The 27115-nt window shown below is 45.0% G+C and overlaps 1 protein-coding gene across 1 annotated transcript in view; it reads right to left on the bottom strand.

The window, feature by feature from the left end:
• CNNM4 (cyclin and CBS domain divalent metal cation transport mediator 4) overlaps positions 1 to 27115 on the bottom strand; it is a 72053-nt gene that overhangs the window by 5766 nt on the left and 39172 nt on the right. The window contains exons 2-7 of the mRNA XM_081333577.1: positions 19524 to 19667; positions 18648 to 18785; positions 14525 to 14694; positions 11717 to 11813; positions 5307 to 5372; positions 2005 to 2192 (exon numbers count right to left, since the gene is read on the bottom strand). Of these exons, the coding sequence (XP_081189703.1) occupies positions 2005 to 2192; positions 5307 to 5372; positions 11717 to 11813; positions 14525 to 14694; positions 18648 to 18785; positions 19524 to 19667 (803 nt within the window). The remainder of the gene's footprint in view (positions 1 to 2004; positions 2193 to 5306; positions 5373 to 11716; positions 11814 to 14524; positions 14695 to 18647; positions 18786 to 19523; positions 19668 to 27115) is intronic.

Here is a 27115-nt window from a genome sequence, read left to right as displayed (position 1 = left end):
CTTAACCTAACAAATCTTCATCAGCATCATGCATTTTCAGCAAGGACTAGCAACATGGACAGAAGTCACCAAAGGGGAATCACATGACCTCAGGATGTTGCGGCTGCCATAAATATGAAGCAGTTGCCAAGAATTCAAATTTTGATCACATGACCATGGGGATGCTGCAATGGCAGTGAAGTGTGAAAATGGTCATGTCGTTTTTTCCAGTGCTGTTTGTAACTTTGGTCATTAAACGAACGGTTATAAGTCAAGGACAACTGTACATTCCTGGGAAAAAGAAATAAAATAACCCAGAAACACTGTAATCATTTCAGTTGGTTTCTGCTGAATCTATCCATCTTCTTCAGAAATAGAATCTTCTACTGCAGGGGTGTCAAACTCAATTTCATTGAGGGCCGCATCAGCATTGCGGTTGCCCTCAAGGGGCCGGGTGGGTATGGCTTACTGGGTGGGCGTGACCTAGTGGGTGGGCGTGGCCAGCTCTACATTGTTCGCATCAAGGGTGCCTATGGGGGCCTGGGCAGGAGTGGGACAGATCTGAGGGTCTCTGGCAGGAGGAGGGTCTCTGGGCCAGGGCCAAGGCAGTGGGGGCCGTTCCCTCACTGTTTCCAGGATGGCTTCGCGGGCCGCATGAAACCACTTCACGGGCCGGATCCGGCCCCCGGGCCTTGTGTTTGACATGTCTGTTCTACTGAATGCCCATTATCTAAAGATGGAAATGCTCTGCGAAATATTTATATTAAGGCAATCAAATAACTAAAGGAGAGTTGATTACCCAACTATTTTTTTTAAAAAAAAACACACACCATATCATCCCTGAAGTAAAAGGTCCACAGTTTTTAGGGGTCCCATGAAGGAGAGTGGGGGACGGCTGTGGGAATGTCTGGCTGTTCCAGGGGCAGAAGCTCTGACAGAGCAGATCCACTTCCTAGGTCTCCCTAGATGCCGTTGCTTGATTGACGGCACCTGACCCCGTCTGACCGCACAAGACAGACAGATAATATGAGAGATGGGTGGTCTCTAGCACATGTAGGGTTATCCAGCATCCTGAAGCGCATTTTCTTCAGAGCCCTAGCCACAAGGATTCCCATCCAGTTATCTGGAGCCGTGGTTAGAATGCAGTACAAGTAGTTCTCAATTTACAACAGTTCATTTAGTGACCATTCAAAGTCACAATGGGATTGAAAAAAATGAGTTATGACCCTTTTTCATAGTAACGACTATTGCAGCATCCCCATGGTCATGTGATCAAAATTCAGATGCTTGGCAACTGACTCGTATTTATGACGGTTGCAGTGTCCGGGGGGGGGTGTCACGTGATCACCTTTTTGCGAACATCTGAGAAGCAAAGATTCACTTAACCGTGTCACTAATTTAACAACTGCAGTGATTCACTTAACAACGGGGGCAGGAAAGGTTGCAAAATGGAGTAAACTTCACTTAACAAATGTCTCCCTTAGCAACAAAAATCTGGGGCTCAATTGTGGTCATAAGTCGAGGATTACCTGTATGGCAGGCTAACTCTGCCTACATATCAGGAGTTCGATCCTGACCGGCTCGAGGTTGACTCAGCCTTCCCTCCTTCCGAGGTCAGTAAAACGAGGACCCAGATTGTTGGGGGCAAGAGGCTGACTCTGTAAAACCGCTTAGAGAAGTGGTATATAAGTCTAAGTGCTGTCTAAGTGCTATCTGTGGTCCAGACATTGTGAAAGACGTCAAGAGTTTCTCTCGTGACACTCTCCACTTCTTGTGCCCTGAGATCGACACTCATGAAGCTCCAGTGGACACATCTTCAAGACAGAAGCAACCCCAGCTGGGCCCAGCCAACACTGAAATAATAACTCAGTCAATATACAAAACCGGCTTGTTAAGGAGAAGCCATTCTCCTAAGAAGCCAGCTTTCTCTATTTTTAAATAAATCTGCTTTTATGGTATTTGAATGGATAAAATGAAGAATTAGTTCAGTTAAAAACTGTTGGGAGGCTTAGGCCTCAGGCTCACCTTGACATACTGGAGATCCGTAAGAGCACGAACACTGAAGTCTGAGAGATACTGGGAAGTCACGTTGGCACTAAGCTGGTTGTTGCTGCCACTGAAATTGGAAGAGATGGACTCGGTGCGCTCGTGGTAGCAAAGAGACGCTGAGCGATTCAGATTGCTCATATGAGATGGAGAACGTATTTCTGAAACTAGACAGAGAGAAAGATGATCCAGGAATCAGGTTCCATCTATGTTCCTCCATTTAAAAAAAATTCTTTCTTAAAATGGCAACTCTTACTCTGTTTGGGCTGACCTCAAAATAGCTAAGCAAAGCTGGATCACAATGCTGCTAAGGACACCTCAGGAACCTGACCATAAAGTCACCAGACATTGAGGTGGACATGTGGAGTCTTCACCTAAAGCAGGGGTAGGCAACCTTGGCTCTTTTATGACTCGTGGACTTCAACTCCCAGAATTCCTGAGCCAGCATGGGGAAAACTTTGGCCCCTTCATGACTTGTGGACTTCAACTCCCAGAATTCCTCAGCCAGTCATGCTGGCTCAGGATTTCTGGGAGTTGAAGTCCACGAGTCATAAAAGAGCCAAGGTTGCCTACCCCTGACCTAAAGCTTTCTCCCAGAGGCTCATGGGAACGGCATCTCCTCTTCCAGTTTTTTTTTCTCCGTAACAATATCAAGTAAATTAGGCTGACTGGCCAAAAGTCACCTAGGGAGCTTTTGCAGATGGTTTTGAACCTGGGTTCTGCTCCCTCACTGAATTCATGAGTCCACATTTTAGGGTCTTAGGATCCCAAAACATAGTTTGGAATGGCATGTGAGGAACACACCCTTCAAAGTCGGTGGGGCAGGACAAAATTTAAGTCTGGCCTCACTTAAATGGTTTCTCTATATTTAATAGTGTTGTTGTATTCCATTCTAAAAATTACAATTGAGTGGTAACTTTTGAAGAGTCTCTGGGGCCTGGACTTGTTCCTCATCGTGTCACTTCAACACTGTTTGAAACCCCTCTCTTTTTCAATGCAGAAAAAGATGAAGAAACCTGTCTGGCACACAAAACATTTGACTGTATATCATCTTCTTCTAAGTCCAGTTCATACATGGATAACCTCAGAAGAATATGGGGTATCATGTCTGGTGGACATCATTTGCATGCCATCATGTTATCATGTCTTCTGCCGGGGGGTCTGTGACTTTAATGCAAGTGCATACACATCTATGTGCTCCAAAAATATGGGCAGGCTTGCAATTAAAAAAAAACAACAACAGGCCAATTGTGCCTCCTAGCTACCACCCAGATTAACTGCATAGAATGTTTCTGTGCAAACAATAGCCTATCCTAGGATAGGAGCATTCAGGAAGCAGCAGCAATGTGTTGGGACTTCAACATCCAGAATTCATAGCCAGCAACAATCTTGGCCTGGCTGGATCGGAATTCTGGGAATTGAAGTCCCAAGACAGCTGATGGATGCCAAGCTGGGGAAGGCAGTTTTCGTGGCTTTGGCATGGCAGATAATTTTCATTTAATACATTTAATAAGCATTTTAATAATAATTTAATAAACATTTGAGTTTGGGACTGAAAGGAGAGCTAGCGAGGCATCTTGGCATTTTCCTGGGCAATTTTCTGTAACAGCTGCCTGAAGATCCTGTGTTCCTGAGCAAAGTTCTAAAGAGCAGGTCCCCAAACTCATGCTGAAGCACACACACTCCACCCATTGCAAGATCTTAGTTCTTAGAAAGTTCTTAAAGGTCCTAAGAAGAGCTCCACAATTCTTTTGCTACGTGGCGTTGCAGAACAAGATGCAGTGAGCCGGAGAGCAATCTTCACAGCCTCGCTTAAAAGGAGACAGGCAGGAAAGCTGAATATAGTGTGCTATTATATTATGCATCACACTCCTAGCTTTAGCAAAGGGCCCTTAACCAAAGTCAAGTTAAAAACTCAGAAACTGCATTTGTGCAAAAAGCTTAACTTGGTTTGTGTTAAATTGGTTTAAATATTTATTTTGTTTTGTTGCACACTGAGAGCTAGATTGATGCTGTAGTTAAAGGTGTGAGATTAGAACCAAGGGACGTGAGTTTTAGACATGAAAACAGCTGGGGGACTTCGGTCAGTGCCCTCTCTCTCAGCACTTGATAGTAAGTAGCAAATCACTTCTGAAAATGTTGCCAACAAACACCCTGATTATCACCTATTCTCCTCACAACAGGGCGTCCCCAGGAAGGCACAATTTTATTTAATGCAAAAGTCAGTTTGTTCAATTAGTTTATGATTCGATAAACTCCTCACCCCCCATGGGATTCATTCAGTAACAAGTTTATTTTTGCAAAGCCAGGGGGGGGAGAGGAAGGTAGAGGAGAGAGGGGGAGAACCCAAGGCATTTTGGTGACTAGGGAATTGAAACCACATCTCTGCATCCCCCTGTGCCATCTGCACTCCAAGGATCTAAAAAAGTCAAATCATGGCAACTGGATCAAAATTTGTTAATCTGAGATGTTTCGATACTCATCCAAGTAACTTCATCAGTCTAAATAAAAATAAAATAACAATAATAATAATTAGTTAGGCAGAGAATCAGACAGTCGTTGGAATCTACTAACTCTTGCTACACCAACTGCAGAGGTTTCTCCCCAAAAATGTATTGCAATATGTAAATGAAGATGAGTAACAAAATGTTTCAGATTAAAAAACTTTGATCCGGTTGCCATGATATGACCTTTCGGGAGGCTTTTGGCCTGAATGATTGAGTCTCCATTTCCAAACTCCGAGCATCTTTACAAGGAATTATGGTGCATTATCTCATTTATCTTATCTCATTTATCTCAAAGAATTGAGGCCTTTGAACTATGGTGCTGGACAAGTGACTCCTGCAAGTCCCCTGGACTGCAAGGCGTTCAAACCGGTCAGTCCTACAGGAGATCAACCCTGACTGCTCTTTAGAAGGCCAGATCCTGAAGCTGAAACTCAAATACTTTGGCCACCTAATGAGAAAGGACTCACTGGAGAAGAGCCTAATGCTGGGAAAGATTGAGGGCAATAGAAGAAGGGGACGACAGAGAAGGAGGTGGCTGGATGGAGTCACTGAAGCAGTAGGCGTGAGCTTAAAGGGACTCCAGAAGATGGTAGAGGACAGGAAGGCCTGGAGGAACGTTGTCCATAGGGTCGCGATGGGTCGGACACGACTTCACAACTAACAACAAATCTCATTCTATGGCCAACGCTCCTGCATCACAACCTATGCCCCTAAAGTCCAAGCAAAGCATTAATGCGCAGCACTCACCCCCAAGCATCAAATGCAATTTTTTACCTGACAGCTTGGAATGCAAGGACCCTCGCTGTATAATGGACTGGTGCTGGGATCTGTCCGGCGGTGCTACAGGCACACGGGCACACCGAATGGAGGAGGAGAAGGTGGTGTTGGTGATGGTGGAAGCGGAGAAAAGAGAGAGGCAAAAGGAGAAGAAAAATCAACAATAACATTGCCGTGCATGTAATGACAATATTATAGGTGACAGGAAGCAGAGGTGGCAAACAGAGCCCTTTTCCTGCCTTCAAGGACGCCGGCCCTGGGAAAGGAATTGACAGCAGCACCTGAGGCGCTGGGTTCCCAAACGTCGGACCAGAACCGGATTGAACTGTTCCCTCAGAGGGACAGAGTTTTAGACGTTGCCTCGCTCACACCGCACTCAACCCCTGTAATAAAAAGTACAAGCATGTGCCCCCAAAACATCTGAGTTCTCAGTCAAACTCAAGTCTCAAATCCGCTGCCAGAGCAGGGCCCTCCCCCCCCAAACTTACTCTCCAGTAGAGTGGAGTCTTCAAAGTAGGGAGATGACAGAGGCTTTGCAAGAAATGTTAGCAAATGGAAACAACACACACACACACCCAAATCCTGACTGAAGCACGAAAAAAAAACCTTATGCAATCTTCTATAGACAGGTAACAAGATGGTGGGTTTGTTGTCACTGTGAGTTGCGGTGGTGGTGGGGGCACGAAGGGAGGCTCAGCCAACCTCACTGTATACATGTTGTACTTTGATAATCAAGGTTCCTTCAGGAAGTTCTCAATTTACAGCAGATCACTTAGTGAAGTTACAACGGTCCTGAAGAAAGTGACTTACCACCATTTTTCACACTTCTGATGGCATCCTCATGGTGACGTGATCAAAATTCAGATGCTTGACAACTGACTCATACTTATGACGGTTGCAGTGTCCCGGGGTCACGTGATCCCCTTTTGTGACCTTCTTGACGAGCAAAGTCAATGGGGGAAGCCAGATTCACTTAACAACCGTGCCGCTAACTCAAACCACTGCGGCAAGAAAGGTCATAAAATGGGGCAAAATCCACATAAGAAATGTCTCCTTTAGCAACAGAAATTTTGGGCTCAACTGTGGTCGTAAGTCGAGGACTACCCGGATGCCCTTTTTCTCACTTGGGATGCAACTTTGCAAAAAAATACTGCAATGCGTGCAAAACTGTATTGCAAAAAAAAAGTACCTTATCTAACTAAACACAGTCTCTTCCATGATGTCTCTAATGGGTACTTCCAATACTTTCCTAAGACAGGCATTATGCCAGGGGTCCTCAAACGTGGCCACTTTAAGACTTGTGGACTTCAACTCCCAGAATTCCCCAGCCAGCCATGGCTGGCTGGGGAATTCTGGGAGTTAAAATCCACAAGTCTTAAAGTGGTCAGGTTTGAGGACCCCTGCATTATGTGAAAGAAAATAGAGAAAGACAAAGCAGGTGATGAGATAAAAATCATTATGCATCATAGACTCAGCTGAAATGGATCCTTGAAATGATGGTTTTACTCCTTGCTCATGGCAGAAATCCCCATGAAGGCATCCCCACAGATTGTCTAAACACATCCAGCATCCATCAACTTCTAAAGTTGTGAATTCCAGGGTGTGCATGACTGTAGGGGCAGCTACAATTTAAGCCCTGCCCCTTTTGTACATGCACCTAATAAAAAGACTGTTATCATACCCGCCCCTGGACAATTTTGCAGAAAACTAACAATAGCTACTTCTCTCAGTTCCTCCTCCTAAGACTTAGCTTCCATAGCCCTGATCATGTTGCCTTTCTCTACATCACTTTCTCCGACTTGTTCTTTAAAATGTACAGTAAAATGCAAAAATCTAAAAAAAAAATGGCGGGTGACTTTGAAAATCTATATTGGCATCTCTTAGTGGGGAGATGGTTCAGTGCCTGGATGATTAAAAGAAAACCCTAAGAGAATACACACAAGACGAAAAAGCGGTGCATAAAAGCGCTTCTGCTTGAGAGTTGCAAGTAGGTCAAGAAAAGCACAGAAGCTCAGAAGAGGAAGAGAGGAAGAAATGAAGGAAAGGTATGGATGGACAGAAGGAGGAAGGACAAAGAGAAGGAAGGGAGGGAGGGAGGGAGGCATGGATGGACAGAAGGAGGAAGGACAAAGAGAAGGGAGAGACGGAGGAAGGAAGACGTGGATGGACAGAAGGAGAAAGGAAGAACAAAGGGAAAGAAGGGAGGGAGGAACGGAAGGAAAGAAGGGAGGGAAGGAGGCATGGATGTAGAGAAGGAGGAAGGAAGGAAGGAAGGAAGGAAGGAAGGAAGGGAGGGAGGGAGGGAGGGAGGGAGGGAAGGAGGGAGGGAGGGAGGGAGGGAGGAAGGGAGGGAGGGAGGGAGGGAGGGAGGGAGGCATGGATGGACAGAAGGAGGAAGGACAAAGAGAAGGGAGAGACGGAGGAAGGAAGACGTGGATGGACAGAAGGAGAAAGGAAGAACAAAGGGAAAGAAGGGAGGGAGGAACGGAAGGAAAGAAGGGAGGGAAGGAGGCATGGATGTAGAGAAGGAGGAAGGAAGGAAGGAAGGAAGGAAGGAAGGAAGGGAGGGAGGGAGGGAGGGAGGGAGGGAGGGAAGGAGGGAGGGAGGGAGGGAGGGAGGGAGGGAGGGAAAGTAAGGAAGGAGCTAGCAGGCATCTTGCCTTATTTGACCACCCCTGGAGGTACCCCTGATGGTGGTCTCCAGAAGTTACAATCCTCAGTTTCCCTAAACCCTCAGCAGCCCGGCCAAAGGCCAAAGGTCTTTCTGCCTAGCAAGGATGGCAATTCAAGTCCAACTTATGGGCCTCAGGTTGGAGAAGACAGTGATTGACTTAAGTACTGCCTATCCTGGAGTGGAAGCTGAAAGGCTGAATGTCGACCACTAGATGGCAGAAACTTAACATTGAATGTTACCGAAACCAGAAGAATCAACTGTTGTCAAAGAAGAAACTGCCAGCTTGGGTGGAGAAACTTCTCTTAGGGAGTCCTCCCACTGCATTAAAAAGCTGGTTCTGACTGGGTCAAGGCAAGCCTGAGAGCATCGTCTCTCTCGACTGCTCATTTATGATGCAGCTGTTCCTCTGGACCTACGGCGTCTACTTTTTGACACCCGTCCTCTGCCAACTTGTGTTATTTATGAACTCGATTCTTTTTCCGCATTTCCATTAAAAATGGGCAGACAAGGTGGCTTAGGGCTGAAAAACAGGCACAAAGAGTGTGTGTGTGTGTGGGGAAATGTTAGCAAAAAAAAAAAGCAAGCATTGGAATAATAAGATCAGTGACTTTGGAAAAAAAAATCTGGTCAAATAGATGTACTCTGGGTGCTTTCCCAAAGGCAGTGACAGCCCTAGGTGGTAGTCCTCGACTTACGACTTTGGGTGACTGCTCCAAAAAATGGACTTACGGCTCGTCCTTGGGCTTACGACGGTTCCAGCATCCTGCAGTCACCTGCCTGCGATTTGGGATCCCCATTGACTTTGCTTGTGGGAAGTTGAATGGGAAAGTCGGCAGTAGCGATGATAAAGCGGCCCATAAAACGGGTCACTTCACTAAGGTAAGCATCTTTGTCGACTTGACCCTTGCTGGAATACAGGTAGTCCTCAGCTCACCAACCTCAGCTGAGCCCCAAATTTCTGCTGTAAGCAAGGCAGCTGTTAAGTGAGTCTTGTCCCATTTTACAACCTTTTCTGCCACCGTCGTTAAGCAAATCGCTGCAGTGGTTCATTGAATGACGCAGTCGTTAAGGGAATCTGGCTTTCCTCCCTCCACTGACTTTGCTTGTTGCCGATCAGTTGGAAAGGTTTATTGATTTATTTTACGAAGCACCAGAAGGCAGGACAAGAAAAAAATGGATGGGAGCCAACCAAGGAGAGAAGCAGCCTAGAATTAAGGAGAAATTTCCTAACAGTGAGGACAGTTAACCCGTGGAACAGCTTGCCACCAGAAGTTGTGAGTGCTCCATCACTGGAGGCTTTTAAGAAGAGGCTGGACAGCCATTTGTCCAAAAGCTACAGGGTCTCCTGCTTGAACAGGGGATTGGACTAGATGATCTCTAAGGTACCGTTCAACTCTATTCTGATTCAGATGATTCAGGTGATCACATGACCCTGGGACGTTGCAACTGTCAGGAATACATGCCAGAAGCCAAGGGCCCGAATTCTGATCACGTGACCACAGGGATGCTGCAACAGTTGTAAGTGTGTAAACCAGTCTTAAGCCACTTTTTTCAGTGCCCTTGTAACTTCGACCGGTCACTAAATGAATGGCTGTAATTTGAGGACTACCTGTATTACATGCAAAATCATAAAGATAAATGTATGGGTGATTCTAGTCCCCATGGATATCTAAGGAGCGGGGGAGGCTCAATACAAGTAGTCCTCAACTTACAACAGTCCGCTTAGTGACTGTTCAAAGTTACAAGGGCACCAAAAGTCAGACATGACTGATTTTCACACTTATGATCATCGAAGCATCCCCATGGTCATGTGATCAAGATCCAGGTGCTTGGCAATTGACTCGTATTTATGACACTTGCAGCGTCCTAGGATCATGTGATCCCCTTTTTGCGACCTTCTGCCAAGCCAAGGCAATGGGGAAGCCAGATTCACTTAACTACCAGGTTACCTATTAAGTACTGCAGTGATTCACTTAATAAGAGTGGCAGGAAAGGTCGTAAAATGGGACAAAATTCACTTAACTCCTGTGTGTTCTCCCCCTACCCATCTCCCCTTTGTAAACCTCTCCATTTGAGACACGTGCGCAACATTCACAACTTTTGGCCAGGGTTCTCCCGCCCCACACTACAAATGATTTGTTTCTGCCTCAATCTAATTTCTCCATGCATCAGGAAAAAAATCTATAAAAAAATCCCTATTATTTGTCTGAAATGGTATAGGGTTTCCTGCCTGAGCAGGGGGTTGGACTAGATGACCTCCAAGGTCCCTTCCAACTTTATTATTATTATCATCCCCAGGGCTGCCAGCTGAGTTCATTATTTTATAAATTTTTATTGCTTTTATATAAACATATATTTAAACAAAAAAATAAAATAAAATAAAAAATATATACATATAAAAAAACAAGACATAACATAAACAATACAATCAACAAAAATACAACAAGAATACTTAGCTTCCATTATTACTAATCTTACTAATCATTTTCGGGTGACTTCCTCATGTCCCCCCTATCTGCGTTTCTTCATTAATCATCATTAGCAATTTCTATTTCATAATTTTAAATCGTATTTGATATCTATCTATATTTAATTTCTTATCATTTAACAATCATCATTTCATATTGTCCTTAATATTAAACATTAAACTGGGCTGCCAGCTGAGTTCAGATGAAATGAACTGAGAAGGACAACTCGGAGACAAGAGAGGAAAGGAGATTTGGTTTATTTTTATGGCTCTTTTATTGTTTTATGCAGTTACCTACGGCTGAATGATTACTGCTTATCACTTTGCCATTTTGCTTGCAAACACAGATCTTTATTGGTGAGATTTGGGGTGCAGCCCAAAGTTTTAGTTGCAACGGTAGGTCATAGGCCATCTCCGAGACTGTATTGTGGACAACTTAAAAGAATCTAATTTTAAACCAAGCAGCTCCAGTAAATCCTATGGAAACCCTTTTGTATGGGTAGTCCTTGACTTACAACGATTTGTTTAATGACCGTTCAAAGTTGCAACGGCACTGAAAAAGTGACTTATAACCAGTGGTGGGATTCAAACATAACAACCTGTTCTCTGTGTGGATGCCACTTCCGGAAGTCCATTCTGGGCCTGGGCAACAAAAAATTAGCTACCGGTTCTGCCAAAGTGGTACGAACCGGCTGAATCCCACCACTGCTTATGACCAATGTTCACACTTAGGACCGTTGCAGCATCCCCATGGTCACGTGATCAAAATTCAGATGCTTGGCAACTGACTCACATTTACGACGGTCGCAGTGTCCCGGGGTCATTTGCAACCTTCTGACGAGCAAAATCGATGGGGAAGCCAGACTCATTTAACAATCGTTTCATTAATTTCACAGCTACAGTGATTCACTTAACAAATGTGGCGAGAAAAGTTGCATAATGGGGCAAAAGTCACTTAACAAATGTTGGGCTCAATTGTGGGTCATAAATCAAGGATCACCTGTAATTTGTTGAGTTTTCTTGATTGGGGCGGGTAAGGCAAAAATACTGAATTTTGGAGTCTTTGCTCCTTTCTGAGCTTGCTTGTTTGCCTGCAGGTGTTTTATTGTCCAACTAGGAAACATCATCAGTGCTCATTCAAAACACTGAATAAATCAGTGAGTCAACGAATAAACGTTGGAGTCTCAATGTGTTATCTGACATTTTTCTACGCCTCCCTCCTGTCCCCCCCACCCCCCACCCCGCCAACTGAAGTGGGGCACTTACTTGTGACAGAGGGACTCAAAGCCATCACTCCGTAATAAGAGAAAGGCCCCGTTTCAAACTTCATGTTCTCCTTGCCGGCTTCTACCTCCACTTTGCCCTGACAAAGTAAAGCGAAAAAATAAAATAAATTTAAAAAATCACCAGCCTAGCAGCTCACATTGGCTGCCTCTCAGACGCCTTTCGGTGCAGATAAAAAAGGTCAACAGTTTTATTTTTTAAGGAAATATGTATGGCTTTGCGTTTCTCCCCTTTTGAATTCTAGGGGGGAATTTCATCTGGATTGGGACCCTACTTTGCAGAGTATAAGTGGCGGGGAGAGAGGGGAAAGTGACACCTTTGGGAAATGGCCGTCATTCCCAAGCATTGCAATCTTTACAAGGAGTAAACTGGGATTAAAAAAAAACCAAAACAGAATTGCAAATATAAGGGTTTCAATCCAGATTAAGACAACGGGGAGAAGAGGTATTGAAATTAATACTTAGTATATTTATTTAAGGGACGCGGTGGCTCAGTGGGTTAGGACGCTGAGCTTGTCGATCAGAAGATCGGCAGTTTGGCAGGTCGAATCCCGAGTGCCGCGTAGCAGAGTGAGCGCCTGTTACTCGTCCCAGCTTCTGCCAACCTAGCAGTTCGAAAGCACGTAAAAATGCAAGTAGAAAAATAGGGACCACCACATGTGTGCTAGTCGTTTCCAACTCTAGGGGCCGGTGCTCATCTCTGTTTCAAAGCCGAAGAGCCAGCGCTTGTCCGAGGACGTCTCCGTGGTCATGTGGCCGGCATGACTAGACGCCAAAGGCGCACGGAACGCTGTTACCTTCCCACCGTAGTGGTCCCTATTTTTCTACTTGCATTTTTACGTGCTTTCGAACTGCTAGGTTGGCAGAAGCTGGGACGAGTAACAGGGGCTCACTCTGTTACGCGGCACTCGGGATTCGACCCGCCAAACTGCCGACCTTCTGATCAACAAGCTCAGTGTCCTAACCCACTGAGCCACCGCGTCCCTGGGGGGGGGAACCTTTACCTTTTATATTTATTTATACTATAGTCCACATTTAGAGCTAAAATGCAAATATCTATCTATCTATCTATCTATCTATCTATCTATCTATCTATCTATCTATCTATCTATCTATCTATCTATCTGATTTATATAATTGTCCAACTCACTTTTATGTGACTCCAGGCAATTCACTATCAAACAAATATATACCATAAAATCAGCAATGTAACGAATAAAAATAAAAACGCATAGCAGATGAGCCTAATAATTTAATCCAGGCGAGTCCATCCTTGGCAACTTTAAAATTTGTGGATATCAAGTCCCAGAACTCCTCCTCTCCAGCCAGTCTGTTTTAACCCGTTTTAATCTATCATCCCCTCAGAAGATGGCTCTAATGCACACCGAGCCCCAGGTTCAGGCACAAAGCCCAATATTCAAGATCTTACGAAAAGCCAAGAGGGATGGGCCAATCTAATCTCGGAAGGGGGATGATGTTCGGAAAGACGGGCAAAAAAAAGGCAGGGGAACATAGCTGGCTGGGGAATTCTAGGAATTGAAGTCCACATGTCTTAACGTTGCCAAGGTTGGACACCCCTTACTTAGTTTTCAATTACTAGAAAGTTCTAGCAGGTTCTGTGGCCTGAAAAATAAAAAAAAATCTGTTTTATAACACCATAGATGTTCCTTGGAGCTGAATCAAGCATTATTCAGAAAAACTGTATCTGTTGACTGAGGGGATGAGAGTTGGGGGGTGGGCATCCTGAGGCAATTATCACCATTAAGATGCAACAATTAAAGCTCTTTAAAAGCTCCTGCTGTTTTTTTTTTCCTCCTAGGAACTCTGCCAACTGAGGAGAAATTCGGCTCATATTTCCTAGGCCCGAAGCTGCTCTGAGATTCCATGGATTGCAAATGAATCCTAAAAACACACCCAGATCCGACCACAATCCTTCCACCTTGGTTAAACCCAGACCTACACAGGGGCATTTGGAATGCGCCACGATGTTGTCCCGCACATCAAACCATTGCTGAAAGGATGCGCATAATGTAACTTCATTACTGTGCAAATGAGCCGAGTTACATAATTTGAATTGACGCAAATAACACGGTTTCTTCATTGCGCGAATGACATGAAGGTATATAGCGTTGCACGAATAATGTGAATAACAATTTCATCACTGTAATAGGAGAAGAACAGGCAGAGCTGAGAGGCAGAGTGAAATGAGTCATCAGCTTGGCATCGTTACATTGCCACAAATGGTCCAAGACCAATCCCTCCTAAATTTTGTTGACCCTTATCTGGTACCAATTGAGCTTTAGTTGACTAAATTCTTGTGTATAGGCATGAGCAATAAATTCCTTTTTGAACTACAATTTACCATATGGTCCTGATCCTGACAATCACCGCGAGAACGATGCAAGTTATGTAATTCTAGCATTGCCTGAAAGAAGTCAACGATGTAATTTCATTGCTGCACAAAATGGCATGAACAACGTAATTTCATCCTTACACAAAAGGGAGAAGTTACGTAATTTTAACACTGGGCAAACGACACCAACCCTGTCATTTCATTATTTTGCGAAGGCTGAGAGTAGTGTAACTTCATCCTTCGTTGAATGACACGAATAACGCAGTTTCGCCATTGCACGAATGGCACCAATTAGTCATCACTCACAGCCATTGCAAAATGATGACATGGTGCATGTGACATCACCCTGCCCAACAGGCTCCTAAGCCCTTTCCCCCTCTGCCTTCCTCACAAATTGGTCTCCTCCTTGTCAAGTGGAATCCGAGGCAGCCCCATTACCTGAAGGATGAGGATGAAAAAATCAGCCGGCTTGTTCCGGTTGAAGAGGAAATGCCGGGCACACTTCTTGTTCTCCTCATCAAACTTTAACTCGTTGATTACATCACGGTGCTTGAGAAGGCGCAACAAGATCTTCTCCGAAATGAAACCAGGTGTGAACTGCGTCACCTCTGGGGGAGACAAAAGGCAGAGGGTTGACAGCAAGATCCCAGTATTTGAGGGGCTGCCACAAAGAAAAGGGGGGGTCAGCTTATTTTCCAAAACACCAGAGGGAAGGACAAGAAACCATTGATGGAAAGAGGAGAAGCAACTTGGAATTAAGGAGAAAATTCCTAACCATGAGGACAATTAACCAGTGGAACAGGTTGCCTCCAGAAGTTGTGGATGCTCCATCACTGGAACTTTTTTAAAGAAGAGATTGGACGGCCATTTGTTTGAAATGGTATAGGGCAGGGGTAGGCAACCTTGGCTCCTTTATGACTCGTGGACTTCAATTCCCAGAATTCCTGAGCCAGCATGGCTCAGCTTGGAAACTCTCCCTTTCCCCTCAGCATGGCTGGCTCAGGAATTCTGGGACGTGAAGTCCACGAGTCATAAAAGAGCCAAGGTTGCCTACCCCTGGTATAGGGTCTCCTGCTTGAGCAGGGGGTTGGACTAGAAGACCTCCAAGGTCCCTCCGGACTCTATTCTGACAAATGCCTGATGTGAGACTCAGCCAGCAACCCGCTAATGGCAGTCCCACTGGGGAGGCCACAGCAAGCAATCACCTCCACAGGAAGCATAGAACTAATCCTCGACTTACGACCGTTTAGTGATGTTCAGAATTACAGCTGGTCCTCCAGAGCTAATTATGACCCAGTTTCAAAATTCTGATGGCTGCTCCCTCCCGGTGGTCACGTGGATTGCATTTTGGGCACTTGACAACTGGCTGGCATTTAAGGCCCTCTGGTGCATCCCGCAGTCACATAACTGCAATTTACAGGGGTTGTGCCTGCAACTGGTATTTACTTCCAGCTTCCAGCAAACAATGCCCATTGGGTACAAAGGAGCGGCTTAACAACTGCAGCATTCACTTAATGACTGCTGCATTGGCTTAACCACCACTATAAAAAAGGTCATAAAACCGGGCGCAATCATCTGGTGACCTGCTTAATGACTGAGTTGACTTACGACTGTAATTCCAACCAACTCCACCGTTGTAAGTTTAGGACTACCTGAACTTTGCGTTGGGCTCTAATATTGGAGTCTTGCAATTCTGATTCTGCTGGACTTCCTCCCCTTCTTACATGTAGTAATTCTATATTTAGAATTCGTGGGGAGGTCAGAGCCATTTCTGAATGTTATCTGGATCTTTTAACTTAAAAAAAATATATGTGTCAGCCTCTTTAGCTTAGGGAATGGTTCCTGCAACCGTGCTACTAACTTAACAACTGCGGGGATTCGCTCAACAGCTATGGCAAGAAAGGTCGTAAAATGGGGCAGCAACAGGGCATTTGGGCTCGACTGTGGTCGTAAGTCGAGGCCCCCCTGGAATGTGAAGGTGCTGGATCAGCAGCCAAGAGACTCAGTTTTAATCCCCCCAGTCCTGAAAACACTCTAGGAGACTTTGGGCCAGTCCTCCCCGCTCATCCCAAAACACAAGTGTGGCTAATGGGGAAAGAGACCCAGGTTCTAGTCCTTCTTCAGCCATAGAACTCCCTGGAGAAGCAGGTCAGGCTTTTCCAGTCCAGCCTACCTCACAGGGTTGTTCTTGTGGGGAAAAAGAGAATGAAAGGGCAGTAGGTATTCTAATTTCAGCTCCTGCAGAAAAGCTGGGCTGTGAGAGTGAGATAAGTAAGTGTCAGATGACAAGTGTCTAGAATTCCCACTTCATGCCAACTTAATTTCTACACTTTATATTGCACATTCTTAGAGAAGTGGGAGAGTGTTAGCAAAGCAAAAACATGGACACACGTGTGCTAATTGGCACATAGAAAATGGCAGCCTTGAAATGCCTGCTTCTCATTAAGATTTATCAAAAATTTCTAAGTCAATGTAACTGTTATTTTATTAAGTCAATAATTCTTTCTCAAAGATAGTGACAATAGACAGGTGGGGAAGTAACTTGAGATTTGTTAATTATGAGTATTTATGTTTACATCATCGATTGTATGGATATGTTTGACTGTATCATTTTCTCCTCTTTTTTGAAATGTGTAATGATGAGAGCATCCTTTTGCTTGCAAGTGTTATTCCCTGGAGGGCACTATTCCCAGCGGGCACTGTTAACAAGGAATACTGCAGTGAGCCTTGATTATTTGCTTTGGGTTCTGAGTTTTGATTCTACAATATTTGCATGCCGATTGTGGAACTGAAGCTCCATCTATAGAAGAGCAGGCAGAGCTGGGGGTGGTGTTAAATGTGTCATCAGCTTAGAATCCTTACTGTTGCCACAAAAGATCCATGTCCAGCCCTGCTTGAATTCCTTTGACCCTTATCTAGTGCCAATTTAGTGTCCACCATTAGTTGCCCAGATTCTTGTGTATCGTTGTGAACAATAAATCTTTCTGAGTTACAGCTTGACCTATGGTCCTGATCCTTTGTGCCTGACAACATTGTGCATGGACAGACATGCTTTGGGGAGCACACAAGATGCACTAGTATTTTCAGAGGTGCGGGTTGAGAGTGAAGCTGGGGGTACACCTTAAAATTTCCTGATGTTTTATTCCCCTCCTTCACCCCTTTTTTGTTTTTACAATGCATGATGCCCACTGAAAGATTTCAGGGGTATCCTGACACACAAAATGAGAATCTCAAATGCAGGGGACTCTCGTGGGAACGCTGCAACAGTTGTCAATGAAAAACAATCCAAATTCACTCTTTTCCAGTGCCATTGTAATTTCAAACGGTCACTAGACAAATGGCTGTAAGTCGAAGAATGCCTATAATTAAAATCTCCTTTCCCTTTCTCAGAAAGCAGGATTTTTTTCTCCCCTCTCCCCAACTAACTTTACAACATCTGGGCCAAACGCTTCTTTTTTTTTTTTTTTGCTGGTGCTTAATTGCCCGGGTGGGACAGGGCGTGGGGTGGGAGACAAATAAACAAGCAAAGCTCGAAGGAAACTCCCCATCAAACCTAAAGCCACAGCAGACAGGATAATGGAGGCTTGCCTTGCTGAGTCCGCAGACCCCTGTAATTTCCCCATGAGACAAGGCCGGGGGGGAGAGAACGACCTGCTGTGTGACTTTCTTGTATTAGTGTCTGGAATCTGCTTTGTTGAATTGTGGGCAGCGGCTCTGTCTGATCGTGGGATGAGAGAAGGAAGTAGCCTTGGCTGAACTTTGGGGCAGAACTACAACTCCCATTGACCCAGCCACCCAGGGCTTCTTTTGGTGGTGGAGAAAGAAAGTCTTCATGTGCTGGGCTGGGGCTGGAGAGAGGCTGGTTCGGGCCTTTGCGGAATAATTCTGGACCCAGATCGTAGCCTTCAACCCAACCTTCTTCCCGACGGTGCAGAGATAAAATGAAAGGAGATTCCCAGGATAACAATTGAGCCCAACATTTCTGTTGCTAAGCGAGACATGTGTCAAGCACGTTTTGCCCCACCTTGTGACCTTGCTTGCCACTGTTGTTAAGTGAGTCACTGCAGTTAGTGGTTGTTAAGTGAATCTGGCTTTCCCCCATTGACTTGGCTTGTCAGAAGGTCACAAAAGGGGATCACATGACCCCAGGACATGGGAATCGCCATAAATATGACTCAGTGGCCAAACGTCTGGATTTTGATCACCTGACCATGGGGATGCTGCAACGGTTGTAGGTGTGAAAAACAGTCATAACTCACTTTTTCCAGTGCTATTGTAACGTCAAACAGTCACTAAATGAACTGTTGTATGTCAAGGACAGGGGTCTTCAAGCTTGTTAACTTTAAGACTTGTGGACTTCAACTCCCAGAATTCCTCAGCCAGCCTTGCTGGCTGAGGAATTCTGGGAGTTGAAGTCCACAAGTCTTAAAGTTGACAAGTTTGAAGACCCCTAGTCAAGGACTACCGGCACTCTGCTTTGACCTCCCGCTGAAAAGTGGAATGAAGCAGATAAAAAGAAAAGTCATTTCTTTGCAAGAAGGGACAAACATGTTTCTCTTACCGGTGGAGAGAAAGCGATGAGCTGCCAGAAGCAACTGCGGCGAGATCTTTACTTTGGACTCTGTGTCGTTGTCTTTGAAGGCAGAGAAATCTCTCTTGTCCTTCTTGTGGCTCACACGCTTCTTGGTGCGGTTGTCAGCTGTGGTGACAACAAACGAGGAACACGTCATTAAAGACACCACAGTGTTCACATAAGCTGCTCAGCCCAGTCCAATGAATTAATGTTATCACTTAAGCGTGGTGTGTGGCACAATTCATCAGACCGTATGAAGGGAAATTCATGGCATCGTGGAAGAGACCCAAATGAGGAAAAATCTTTATGTCGGGGTCAGGAAGTATTTTGGAGACTGGAGTCCATTTGGAATTTGGAAGGTCTGTGTGGAGCTGTGCCACAAAATGGCTGCCATGGAAGACTTTACTCTTCCCAGAAGGGCCACGATGATGATGACTGTGGCCAAATTCAAAATGTCTACTGACCAGAAGGTTCCCTACCATCCTTTTGTAGATGCTACAGACAAAGAAGGAGGATCCTACAAGCTGAAGTTTTGCCTTGTCGGCCTATCACAATTACAACTTTGAAATTAAGACAATATTTTCAAAACGAGTCAGATGGGACAGGTGGATTGATGTCCATCCAGGTTGGCACATGAGGTCATTGTGGTCTCCTACTAGTAATTGATGTAAATCAAGATCATACTATGCCCATTGGCCAGAAATCTAATACAATAAAAGATCATATATAATAAAACATTCATGAATTTTCATAGATAAGCAAGGTGGCCACTGCAAGTAACCATTCAGACCTGTGATGATGATACACTTAATAATATACATATTCCTCCCATCAAAAAAAGTTAAGATTTAAAATGAACTTAACTGTACATATCCGATTCGTCCAGGATCTCTGATTTGATTATCTCCTCAATAACGTCTTCCAGAGTTACCAATCCCAATACTTCATAGAAGGGGTCGCCCTCACCTTCATTATTCACCTTTTGGACAATAGCCAGGTGTGATTTACCTGTGGGAGAGAGGGTTATTAGTGACAGAAATCAAAAATAGCAAGGTGGGTCCATGCTCAAAATCCAGCTGGCAGCTGGCACAGTTTCCTAAAAGAGCTGTTGAAGAGTTTGGGCGAAACAAGCTCTATCATCACCCTCATGGTTGTGGCAAGTAAACTATTCAACATCTTCCCATGCACCCAAGGTACAGACATCTCTAATAGCCTTTTCACAAGACAATGAAAATCTGGCTTTACCCAAACAATAAGCTGTAACTGTGAGAGGAATCTCGGAGTCCTAGTAGACAACTTAAAATATCAGCCAGTGCTGTACTGCAGCTGCCAAAAAAGGGATGAATGCAGTCTGAGATTGCATCAAAAGAGGAATAGTATCAAGATCATATAGGGATGCGGTGGCTCAGTGGGTTAGGACGCTAAGCTTGTCGGTCAGAAGGTCGGCAGTTTGGCGGGTCGAATCTCGAGTGCCGCGTAACAGAGTGAGCGCCTGTTACTCGTCCCAGCTTCTGCCAACCTAGCAGTTCGAAAGCACGTAAAAATGCAAGTAGAAAAATAGGGACCACTACGGTGGGAAGGTAACAGCGTTCTGTGCGCCTTTGGCGTCTAGTCATGCCGGCCACATGACCACGGAGATGTCCTCGGACAAGCGCTGGCTCTTCGGCTTTGAAACAGATATGAGCACCGGCCCCTAGAGTTGGAAACAACTAGCACGCATGTGCGGGGGAACCTTTACCTTTACCTTTTATCAAGATCATATGAAGTGTTAGTACCGCTTTATACTCCCTTGGTAAGACCATTTTTTTTAATTGAATTTCTATACCGCCCTTCTCCCGAAGGACTCAGGGCGGTGTACAGGGCAATAAAAGCATTACATACAAAAGTTAAAAATAAAATTTAATTAAGCCCTAACAATAAATAATTAAAAATACCCCAAACCCTTAAACCAGGCCGGCCTGTTCAAATAAATAGGTTTTCAGATCACGGCGGAAAGAGCGAAGGTCAGGAGCCATCCGGAGCTCAACCGGTAATTGATTCCAAAGGGCTGGCACGCCCACAGAGAATGCTCTCCCCCCTGGGGGCCGCCAGCCGACACTCTCTGACCGACGGCACCCTGAGGAGGCCCTCTCTGTGGGAGCGCACAGGATGAAGGGAAGATGACGCCGGCAGCAGGTGCTCCCGTAAGTAATCCGGAGCCATTTGGAATATTGCACCTAGTTCTAATCACCAAAATACAAAAAAGATATTCAGAGAAGAGCAAAAAAGATTAGGGGGCTGAAGGCTAAAGTACATGATGAATGGTTGCAGGACTTGGGTATGTCTGGTCTAATGAAGAGAAGGCCTAGGGGTGATATGATTGCAGTCTTCTAGTACTTGAGGTGTTGTCACAGAGAAGAGTGGGTCAACCTATTCTCCAAAACACCTGGGGGGGGGGTAGGAAAAGAAGTAACAATCCAACCAGGAACTAAGGAGAAATTTCCTGTCACTGGGAACAATGAACCAGTGGAACGACTTACCTCCAGAAGTTGTGGGTTTTCCATGACTGGAGGTTTTTTTAAAAAAGTTTGGATTGCCATTTCTCTGAAGTGGTATCGGTTCTCCTGCTTCAGCAGAGGGGTGAACTAGATTAGAAGACCTCCAAGGTCTTCTAGTTATTCTGTTATAATAAGGCTGGGATGATCTCTGCCAGGAGTCTAAGTGATAATGGTGCTGTGATTCTGCTTTTATTTTCTCGATTTAATGAAATTGTTTTTAATCTTTTCTTCACTGGAGAGATGCATGTGTGCATTTTGCTAAGGATGACTTTGGGGCAGCAATCTAAACTCAGCCTTTACCAATGGAGAGGACTGATCTGTGATTTCTAACATGCATGATGCAAGACTGAAGAATTGCCATATTGCTCCTTCCACGGAAGTCTAACAGTCACTGGATCTAGCTGAGTTGACAACCATAGTCTCCATGTGATGCTTTCTAGTTGAGTGGTAATTGCAACTCGTAGCAATCCTACACAACCAAAGGGTGATGGGTATTGTTGCCCCAATTCATCTGGAGGATGTCATGTTAAGCTTCAAAATAGTGTCATATGCTTGACTTTGCCCACCCTAGCCCTGTTCCAGACACTGAACTTGATCCATCTTTCATGATGAAGATGCAACTCGTCTTAAGCCATTTGAATAGATGTCTCAGTTCAGACCAGGTTTTTCAGAACAAAACCGAATAACAGAGTTGAAAGGGACCTTGGAAGTCTTCTAGTCCAACCCCATGCTCAGGCAGGAAATCCTATACTATTTCAGAAAAATGGTTGTCCAATCTCTTCTTAAAAACCTCCAATTTCTGAAAGCAAGCTGTTCCACTGATTAATTGTTCCGTCTGATTAATTGTCCTGTCATTAATTGTTCTAACTTCAAAATCAAAGCTGGCTAAAGCTTGAAGGAAGCTGTAGTCACTCAGAGGCACCAGTGTGGGGAAGAGCTAGTAAAACACAAGCACATTTTATTACTGAGAAGCAAAAACAACAATATACAGCCACACAAGGAATGGAAGAACAAGAGAAATGGACGCTCTTCTGTAGAGTTACAACTTATGCCTTCTCTAAAGGTTGGGAGGCTGGCAAGGCACCAATTTTGGGGATAAGATTTTTCCAAAAGTGCAATGGGGTGTGTTTGTCATCTTCAGCATATAAAAAGAGGCACCACTTCACCTATTTAGTCATAGCTGCCATCTTGAATTTTTTTGAATCTGCCTAAGTCGCTCACCTCTAGGAATCCAAGGTTCTTGTTTGCTCTGAATAAAGAGATAAATGATACTAATAAAGGAGAACATTTGTAGCTCAGGGTTGACATGAGAAGTCCTTGGTGCTTTCTGAACTTGCTTGTTTTCTTGCAGACATTTCATTACCCAAACTAGGTAACATCATCAGTGCTAAGGTAAAGGTAAAGGTTCCCCCGCACATGCGTGCTAGTCGTTTCCAACTCTAGGGGCCGGTGCTCATCTCTGTTTCAAAGCCGAAGAGCCGGCGCTTGTCCGAGGACGTCTCCGTGGTCATGTGGCCAGCATGACTAGATGTCAAAGGTGCACGGAATGCTGTTACCTTCCCACTGTAGTGGTCCCTATTTTTCTACTTGCATTTTTACGTGCTTTCGAACTGGTAGGTTGGCAGGAGCTGGGACGAGTAACAGGTGCTCACTCTGCTATGCGGCACTCGGGCTTCGACCTGCCAAACTGCCGATCTTCTGATCGACAAGCTCAGCGTCCTAACCCACTGAGCCACCGCGTCCCTTCATCAGTGCTAGGTATGGGTAATGAGATGTCTGCAAGAAAACAAGCAAGCTCAGAGAGCACCAAGGACCCCTCAGACTTTTGATGGGGGAAAGGAGAGAACCAGAATTGGGGAAAAAAATCCCAGCAGAAAAGCCACAAGAGATTTTTAGGGAAGGGAAAGGCAGAGAGAAAGTTCCCACATAAATATACCCTTTTAAAAGTCAGACACACAACCCAGCTCTGTTGCCTGATGCTCCCTCTCTGGGAGACTCATGCAACACAATGGGGGATCACTTTGAATAATTCACGCTATTATAGCATTAGAGGAAAAAAAGGCAATTAGAGATCTCGGCATGTGGCAATTAGGCAGCAAAAGAACCCATGGCTGCTTTTCTCGCTGTGGGTGGGACCAGACCTCCCATGCTCACCCAGGGGCTTCCTCAGCGGCTGCCGTTGGCGACTGGGTTTCTATAAGCTGAAAAGTGGTGCGGCAACTTCTCAGCTATGCTCTCCCATCGATGCTGGGCTGCTCCCATGAGAATAACCGTTGGAGGGGGGGGGGGTGGAGGGCTGTTCTGAAGCCAGGGACCCCAGCCTATGTCCCCAGCTCTTCTCCTCTAGAGCATCTAACTGTGGTGGGTCCACTGATCAGGTATGGCTGTGGCCCACTGACTAACTGGAGAGAGTCACATTTCAAACAAAGCCACAGGTTTTGGTTTACAAACCACACGGGGTCCACCGAGTGCGCCAAGCTAAAACCAACAACCCATGTTGGGTTTTAAGCATGATTGGCAAATCTTGCTTGTCAGCACACAGCCGTCGTTAACAGAAGCCCATCCCGTTCCCTCAGCCGGGCCTAATTTGCCAGAAGGTCATCAGGAATACGAGAGCATTTACCAAAGTAAAATGCCAAGACTATGGCAAGACAGCCAAGATCTCAACAATCACTACACTTCATTACAGCCTTGACCTACAACCACAATTGAGACCACAATTTCCATGGCTAAGCAAGGTGGTTGTGACATGAATTGTGCCCAATTTTGCCATGGCTGTTATGCGAATCATGAGGTCATTAAGTGAAGCCGGCTTCTCCCCCTTGACTTTGCTTGTTGGAAGTTTACTGGGAAGGCTGCCAATGGTGATCACATGATCATGGGACCCTTTAACTGTCACAAATACATGCTGGCTGCCAAGGGTCCAACTTTTGCTCACAAGATCATGGGGATGCTGAGTGACGGCCGTAAGTACGGGGACCTGTTTTAAGTCACTTTTTTCAGTGACATAGCTTCAAACGGTCACTCAACGAATGGTTGTTAAGTCGAGGACTACCTGTAGGAACAATCAAATGATGTTAAAATAAAAACAACCACCACTTCTGGACAATGTCACTGCACAATCTTGTGTGCTCTCTGTGGCTTCCCACACACAAGGAGTGGTGATGCCCACAGGACTAAGCAAGGAAGGGCAGATAACATGCTCCACCCATCGTATATCATGATTGGGCGAGATCTGGCTTAAAAGCAGTAACTGTGAGAGGAACCTTGGAGTCGTAGCGATCACTTGACTATGAGCCAGCCGTGTGCAGCAGCTGCCAAAAAAGCTAATACAATCCTGGGCTGTATAAACAGAGGCATAGAATCATGATCATGCAAGCTATTAGTACCACTTTATAAAACCCTAGTAAGATCATACCTGGAATACTGCAGCCAATTTTGGTCACCATATCACAAAACAGATGTTGAGAGTTTGGAAAAAATTCAGAGAAGAGCAACTAAGATGATCAAAGGCCTGGAGACTAAAACATACGAAGAACGGCTGCAGGACTTGGGTTTGGCTAGTCTAAAGAAAAGAAGAAATAGGGGAGACATGATAGCAGTATTCCAGTATCTGAGGCGCTGCCACAGGGCAGAGGGGGTCAGGTTGTTCACCAGAGCACCAGAGGGAACGACAGGAAACAATGGTTGGAAACTGATCAAAGAGAGAAGCAACCTGGAATTGAGGAGAAACTCCCAGACAGTGAGGACAATCAACCAGTGGAACAGCTTGTCTCCAGAAATTGTGAGCACTCCATCACTGGAGATTTTCAAGAAGAGACTGGACAATCACCTGTCTGAGATGGTACAAATTCTCCTGCTTGAGCAGGGGGCTGGACTAGAAGACCTCCAAGGTCCCTTCCAGCTCTATTCTATTCTATGATGCTGCATGCACAGGTGAAAAAGGCAGTTCTTGCATTGCAACCCTGTGTTTGTCATCAGAATCGGCAGAGACTTCTCACGAGGAGGGGGCACCTTGCTGTCAAAGAGCCATTGATGTTCTCTTGGCCTTGAGTGTCCATGGAGATTCTCAGTCATCCAGATCAAGGTTTTCCCAAAGGTGCTTTTTCAAAAAGGCAACTGGATTTCGATTTTCCTTGAAAATGTCTTGCTTCTCATCCAGAACTGAAGAAGCTTCTTGGATGAGAAGCAAAACGTCTTCAAAGAAAAACAAAGTCCAGCTGCCTTTTGAAAAAAAGAAATTTGGGGGATGTCTTGGCCTTGAGGTAGAAGAAGAAGAGCAAAACCACACAATTTCTCTATTTCCAATTCTGGTGGAGCATTTTGGAAAGCCGAGGATTTCCAATCCTATTATTCTATGTTTGGGGATAGAACATAGAATAAAAGGGTTGGAAGGGACCTTGGAGGTCATCTAGTCCACCCCCCCTGCTCAAGCAGGAGACCCTACACCATTCCAGACGAGTGGCTGTCCAGTCTCTTCTTAAAAACCTCCAGTGATGGAGCACCCACAACTTCTGGAGCCAAGCTTTTTCCATGAATTAATTGCTCTGTCAGGAAGTTTCTCCTTAGTTCTAGGTTGGATCCCTCTCTAATGATCTTCTATTCATTATTTCTTGTCTTGCCCTCAGGTGATTTGGAGAACAAGTCAAGCCCCTCTTTGCTGTGACAGCCTCTAAAGTACTGGAAGACTGCTATTAGTCCTTGTCTTCAATAGGTTAGACCGGGGGTAGGCAACCTCGGCTCTTTTATGACTGGTGGACTTCAACTCCCAGAATTCCTGAGCTCAGGAATTCCGGGAGTTGAAGTCCACCAGTCATAAAAGAGCCGAGGTTGCCTACCCCTGGATTAGACATTACCTAGCAGTCCTAGGCTGCATTGAAAGAGGAATAGAATCAAAATCACGTCGAGTATTAATACCACTTTACAATGCCTTGGTAATACTTGGAATACTGCATCCAGTTTTGGTCGTCACCATGTAAAAAAGTTGTTGAGACTCTAGAAAGAGTGCAGAGAAGAGCAACAAAGATGATCAGGGAACTGGAAGCTAAGACATAAAGAATGGTTGCTGGAATTGGGTATGTCTAGTTTAATGAAGAGAAGGACCAGGGGGGACATGATAGCAGCCTTCCAATATCTCAGGGGCTGCCCCAAAGAAGAGGCAGTCAAGCTATTCTCCAAAGCGCCTGAGGGCAGGACAGGAAGCAACAGATGGAAACTAATCAAGGAGAGAAGCAATCTAGAACTAAGGAGTAATTTCCTGACAGCGAGAACAATTAATTAGTGGAACGACTTGCCTACAGGAGTTGTGGATGCTCCAACAGTGGAAGTTTTTAAGAAGAGATTGGGCAACCATTTGTCTAAAACGATATAGGGTTTCCTGCCTGAGCAGGGGGTTGGACTAGAAGACCTCCAAGATCCCTTCCAATTCTGTTATTCTGTTCTGTTAAGCTCCATCAACCATTCATCCTTTTCGATGCACGATGATGGCACAACTACTTCCATGTTTCTAACAATGGCAGGGCTAGAAATGAAGAGGATAGGAGTTCTTCTCTTTTTCCACCCAAATCCAGTGAAACATCTATTTTATCCTCTAAGAGCAATTATCCTTCTCCTGTGCCCGGTTATGCCCTTTCTATCCTTGTGATTCCATTACTGGGCTTGTTTGCCACCTATCTTTTCCCTCTCCATTAAATCAGAAAGAGGAAAAACAAGATTTCTTTCATTGTAAACCAAAGGTCACCTAAAACAATTCTTCAAAGGAACTTCTTTGGGAGGAGCACCTGCATGACGCATGACCAGGCAGAGAGAAAAGGATGGTGCAAATTGGTGTTTGGCAACTACAGTCCAACATTCTTCTCTTGGGTTTTTCATAAGCAATCTACATTTGACAGCAAAGCATATTGGTTTACCACTTTTTGT

This window comes from Vipera berus (assembly GCF_964194415.1).
Source record: "Vipera berus genome assembly, chromosome: 8".
Classification (NCBI taxonomy): domain Eukaryota; kingdom Metazoa; phylum Chordata; class Lepidosauria; order Squamata; family Viperidae; genus Vipera; species Vipera berus.
This window is presented reverse-complemented; position numbering and strand designations above follow the sequence as displayed.